Source organism: Olea europaea, chromosome 10 (genome assembly GCF_002742605.1).
Source record: "Olea europaea var. sylvestris chromosome 10, O_europaea_v1, whole genome shotgun sequence".
In the NCBI taxonomy this organism is placed as follows: Eukaryota; Viridiplantae; Streptophyta; class Magnoliopsida; order Lamiales; family Oleaceae; genus Olea; species Olea europaea.
Window position 1 is genome coordinate 39946323 of NC_036246.1, and position 5376 is coordinate 39951698.

The following is a 5376-nucleotide window of genomic DNA, read 5'->3' on the forward strand; positions in this document are numbered from 1 at the left end:
GAGTCAACTCTCCTCAAACATAGATGCTGGTGAAACAGACATTTTCACCGTTAAAACATAGTGCATATATGTAAAAGAAATGAATCCAATGCTAATATAGACTCGAACCAAGAGTCAAACACATGTATATGAGCAAACTAATAGAAAGAGGATTCATTTCATCATGCAACACAAAACTATGTGCCAAAATTATAATTAAGGAGATGTAAACAGACTACCATTTTCGTATACAATTTGATCCTCGGACCTCGTATTCAACAGAATTAGTAACATCAACCGATCAATGCTTTCCGAGGCACAAAAATAAATTCACAATATAGAAACAATAATAGTTTCTTCAATGGACAATGATTCCAGGACAATCAGCCACTTGCGTCATTAATACACAACATGTATTCTATATACAGGTATATTTTTCATGAAAATCAAATAATCAATTGGAATATAAAACAATTTGCAAAAGATGTTGACTGTGCAATGAGACGAAATTAATATGTCCGCCCTTGACAAAACCATGATTTCAAGGTTTTAACAAATCCAGGCACTACCGATCTTCAGCAGTACAACTAACCATAGTTCACAGAAATAGAATCCTGAGGCAAATTCAAGAAGCATAATTATGTCCCTGCATGTGTACGCTAGAAAATTCTAGATTAAAAAAGTCAAATTTGATATCCGTTTTCCATGTTGAAGCCAAAGCTAAAAGACATCCATAGATATGTTTCCAGTGACTCCTGTTTTTGGTCTCTCCCACAAGATTAAAACTATCAGCCTTCTGGTTTATCTTGAACCCTTGTGATGATATAATAATTGATGTAGTCAAAGAAAATTCCAAATCTTTGGAAGGCGAGTTAGAAATGTAAAGCAACAAGACTCACATCTGCAAACCTGGATCAATAAAGTTAAAAGTCAAACTATTCAGTTTATATTCAGCGATTTTCTGGTTCCTAGTTCTCAGAACTCTCTGACGGACATCCAGGGGAAGTTCCTTTAGAAAATCTGAAATAGCTTGTTCCTGCTTCCTCTTAAGTTCATCGAGCTCCCTTTGCTGCTCATCTAATAGATGCTCAAGTTTCTTAACATTACCTTTAACATCATCTGAATCAGTTTCAGTTGGAATTGTATCTTCTCCCAATGAATGAGGCCTATTGAAAGAATATACATCAATACGTTTGTCAACTTCACCAAATTGTGAATCTTGGGGTAATGAGGCTTCTTCATTGCCTTTCTTATGACCATCATGATCTGACTCAGACTCCACATGCCTCTGCGGAGAAGCATTGCAGAAACTGTTCAAACCTTTATGGCTGATTGGAGACTGTGAATTATCTTCGGACCAGCTGTCTCCAGAGATCACTGACTCTGATTCCAATAAGTTTGACGGCCCTGGCCTTAGTGGAGAGCTTCCACGACTAGCTTTGGGTGAATCGGACCAATATTTATGACCTGATGGCAGTATATCCAAAACAAGAGGGCTATAATGAGGAGAATCATGCGTCGTGGGGGACATATCATCCTGAGCTCCATACCCACCACTTTCAGCTTCACCACAAACATTGTTGCTGGAGTTTTCTCTGGGAGCCCAGTCTGGAATATGTGATTGAATTTCAGAATCAATCATTGCAGCAATTATTGATACATCATGATCTGTCAAATCCAGTTCTTCAACCATCTCGCTAGCAACGGCAGTTGACGTATCCGTCTCAATGTCAAATGGGAAGTGAATATTACGAATGTGACCTACACTAAAAGAGTTTTTAATGAGATCAATTATGCTCATGTGGGATCTTTCTTGTATTAGAATAAAAACTAAATATAGTACATAGAAAGAAGAAAAATAACCAGATGAATCTGCTATTCTGAGTTTCAAAAATATCGTATTATGGTCTTTTCTTTCACCCTGAACCATGAAGTCTTGACTACCCTCAGGTATGGAGTCATGAGGCATTTTTCCACTGTCAGACTTTACACCATTATCATCTGCAAAAAAAACGAAGCATCAAAAGCAGGGAGAGTTATTAACATGCAATCAAAATACTAGAGGAATTCTGCAAAATCACCTGCATTTAGAGGAAGGGAATGCATGGAGTTTCCCATACTTCCAGACTCTTCATCTGCTTGGAGAAAAGGGTCCATAAGCAGTTCTTTTGCAGATAACCGCTCAGAGACTTTTGCAATACATTTTTCTATAAATGCTTTGACTCCAGGATCCTTCACCTTTCCAAACGATGCCGGCTTGATTCCCTTATAGAGGGAAAGAGACCAAAAGGAATTTAGTTGTGTGGTACAGAGTAGAGCAAAGTAAGTTAATTTAATAAACGTTAGTCAGCTCCCTCCCACTCCACAAACTCATATCTCAATATTGAAGATCTGAATCTGATCTTGGCAATTAAATCAAAGTAAGAAATAAAAGTAATCAACTTCCAACATTTTTACTCATTCCAATGATCAAAATTATAATGTGAGATAAATTTATGCAAGGTGTCCCACCAAAAGGGTAAGAGTATTATAATGACACAACATGTTTCGGACAGGTACCTGCCGAACTAGTAAGGGTGTATGTGCTCCATAGCTTTTTAAGAGCATAATAGCTTAGTTTCCAAACAAAACTAGTAAGCGACTATATATTTAACAAGAACAAAATTTCTCAAAAGTTTTTTGCTACAATTTTGCCCTTGTTTGAGCCCCATTTTTTTGAAAAAATGTATTTTTCAACAATATTTTGACATCATTTCAACTATACGTTCTTTAATAAAATAATATTACACGTAAATTCAAAATTTTTTCTTATTTTTTAACCACACATTTCCTATCAATACACTATTCAAAAATTCATTCTTCCCCAAAAATGGGGCTCAAACAAGGGCTTTTATTTGCTTTGTACAGGATAGTGAAGAGAAATATGGAATGTGAACAGTCAGAAAGTCAAGAATCACGTACTGCTGTCACTTTCTTATATATCTGAGCAGCATTGACACATTCAACATATGGATACTCCAAGGTCAACAGCTCCAGCAAGGACATACCAAAGGCATATATATCTACAAGCTCATTGTATTCCTCCTCATAAAGCTCGGGTGCCATGAACTCCGGTGTGCCTAGCATAAAAAATAACAATTAAATCCTTTCCTTCACAATTCAAACCATCAAAATTAAATTCAGACAACGGAGAAGAAAAGTGAATCAACCTTACCAATGACACTGTGAGCTGAATGAGCCTGATGCAATATAACAGCTAGTCCCAGATCACCAATTTTCACCTCTCCCTGGTTCCCATTAACAAATATATTATCACACTTCAAGTCTCGATGAATAACTGGAGGGTCATGACCATGAAGATATAAAAGACCCTCTAGGATTTGCCTAGACCATTTTTTTAGTGCTCTCAACTCAACATGCTTGTGTTTCTTCCGGTACCTATACAGATGCATAATTCCAGCCACCATACTTTTCAATATATATCTATATATATATCCAAATTCATAGCTAATAATAAAAATCATAACAGATCATTGTTTGACCTACTGTCTCAAAGTTCCAGAGGTGAATATTTCAGTAATGAAGTTGATATGCTCATTCTTGGCATCGATCCAAGAGTTGTAAAATTTGATAATATTCTTATGCTTAAGAGTTTTTAGCAAGTGAACTTCTGAGTACAGCCGCTCCAAATCGTCTGAATTTCTCAATAGATCTGCAACTTTGACCTGATTCCAAGCCACCTCTATTCCTTCCCATTCGTCAAATGCTCTGTATCTATTTTCCAACATTAGAATCAAGGACTAACAGAAAATTTCGTAGTTCAATCCAATTATCATTTAAATGCTAGAATATATTTAAAATTTACAAATGAAGCCTGAACAAATTCTGCGAAGGATACACCTTTTTAAAAGCTCCCTTGCCAAGTACTTCTTTATACTGCAGAATTGCATTGTATTGCAGAAAATTAAAGAAACTCATCTAGAAAACCTAAATCAGTTCAAATATTAATGTACACTAAAAGATATACGACTATATCAGTAACAACTAATGGCGAAAAAATATAAGAATTGCACTGACCCGACCGTACCGAGCAGTGGGATCAACCTCTGCGAATTCTAGATCTGGATCAGAATCATCCGGTTCAGGCTCCGACGTCGAATCTTGGGGCATTCTTTGTTCAATTGGATGAAATTATTAGTGGTTAAAAAAATAATAGTAAGATTCAGATCTAACGATGAAATTACCCAGTTGTTATAGCTATTCAAACTATATTTCGCACTTGCAGCTGAACAACAAATTGAAGACACGTAATTTTCTGACACTGATCAATGAATACTATGAATGCAAACCCAGGAAAAATCGAATTTTAAAGTCGAAATCTAAACAAAAAGTTATAAGGTTTTTACATGTGTAAATATATCCGTATGCGTGAAAAAATCAAGAATAATTTGATGGTGAAAGGGGGCGGCAGAGCGAATCAGCTTAACTGATTGCGATTTGCAGGCTGTTTCTTTTTTCGTAACTAATTTTATTATTATTATTTTTTTTCTTCCGAAAAAAATCAAAGTACCTAAAAATGGAAAACGCTATGATTCCTCGTAATTATATAGTAATAGTAACTGTTAAAAAGAACGTTTGACTCGCTGCATATGACTTTCCGAAAATATTTGTTGTCCATTGACATTACCCCTTCTTTCTCTCTTTCTCAAAATTATATTTCTTGTGTAGGATTTGATCATAAATCTACATTGCCGGCTATATTTTTGTATAGTTGGCAATATTTCATAGCGCATTAGGGCCGTCGTCCCTGGTTGCTCCACCACCGTCCGACGGTTGCAGTAAGAATAGGCATCATGGACAAAGTCATCTTCTCCATTCTATTCATGGTTGCCTTCTTTACATCATTTCTTCTTACTGTCAATGCGCTTGAATCTGAAATCGGTATGAAAATATAATCTTTCTTACACACACGTTATATAACTTCAATTTCTTGACCCAAGCAATGCATTGTTGGAACGGAACAACAGACCATTATAGATTCTGGGGCTTTTGCTATTGTTGAATATTATATGTACATGCATTGATAATAGTAGACATTTTATATCCGCCAAAAAAGTTGAAATCAAACTCATCAATTAATTTTATATATGAATCATAAATTTCATCAATTTTTATTAAAATTTTCATCAAAAGTTTTGTCAAACAACCCTTTAATTTCATGGGTGGTTTTCTGGTTTAATTATTAATTTATATTTTCAAAATTCGAGTTGTTCTTTGGTTGGATCAAAACACCCCTTTTATTGTATATCTGTGTTATTACTTTGGATTTTGCTACATGTACCCAGAGTGTTATAACACTCTGGGTTACCCGCCCCTCACATGGGGGGTGGGTCCCAC

At 35.7% G+C, this 5376-nt stretch overlaps 1 protein-coding gene across 2 annotated transcripts; it reads right to left on the reverse strand.

Annotated features, from left to right (window-relative positions):
- Positions 1–206: 206 nt before the first annotated feature.
- On the reverse strand, positions 207–4541 carry LOC111402228 (probable serine/threonine-protein kinase WNK3). 2 transcript variants are annotated; one of them, XM_023030393.1, is made up of 9 exons: positions 4224–4541; positions 4057–4150; positions 3878–3966; positions 3526–3753; positions 3194–3417; positions 2941–3098; positions 2061–2244; positions 1843–1980; positions 207–1740 (listed from the first exon to the last, which is right to left on the reverse strand). In XM_023030393.1, exons 3-9 carry the CDS (start codon positions 3955–3957, stop codon positions 875–877), a joined length of 1878 nt encoding a protein of 625 aa, XP_022886161.1. In that variant the 5' UTR covers positions 3958–3966; positions 4057–4150; positions 4224–4541; the 3' UTR covers positions 207–874. The 2 variants fall into 2 exon arrangements, with proteins under 2 accessions (XP_022886161.1, XP_022886160.1); XM_023030392.1 differs by having other exon boundaries at positions 3878–3915; positions 4057–4541.
- Between the last annotated feature and the right edge of the window lie 835 nt (positions 4542–5376).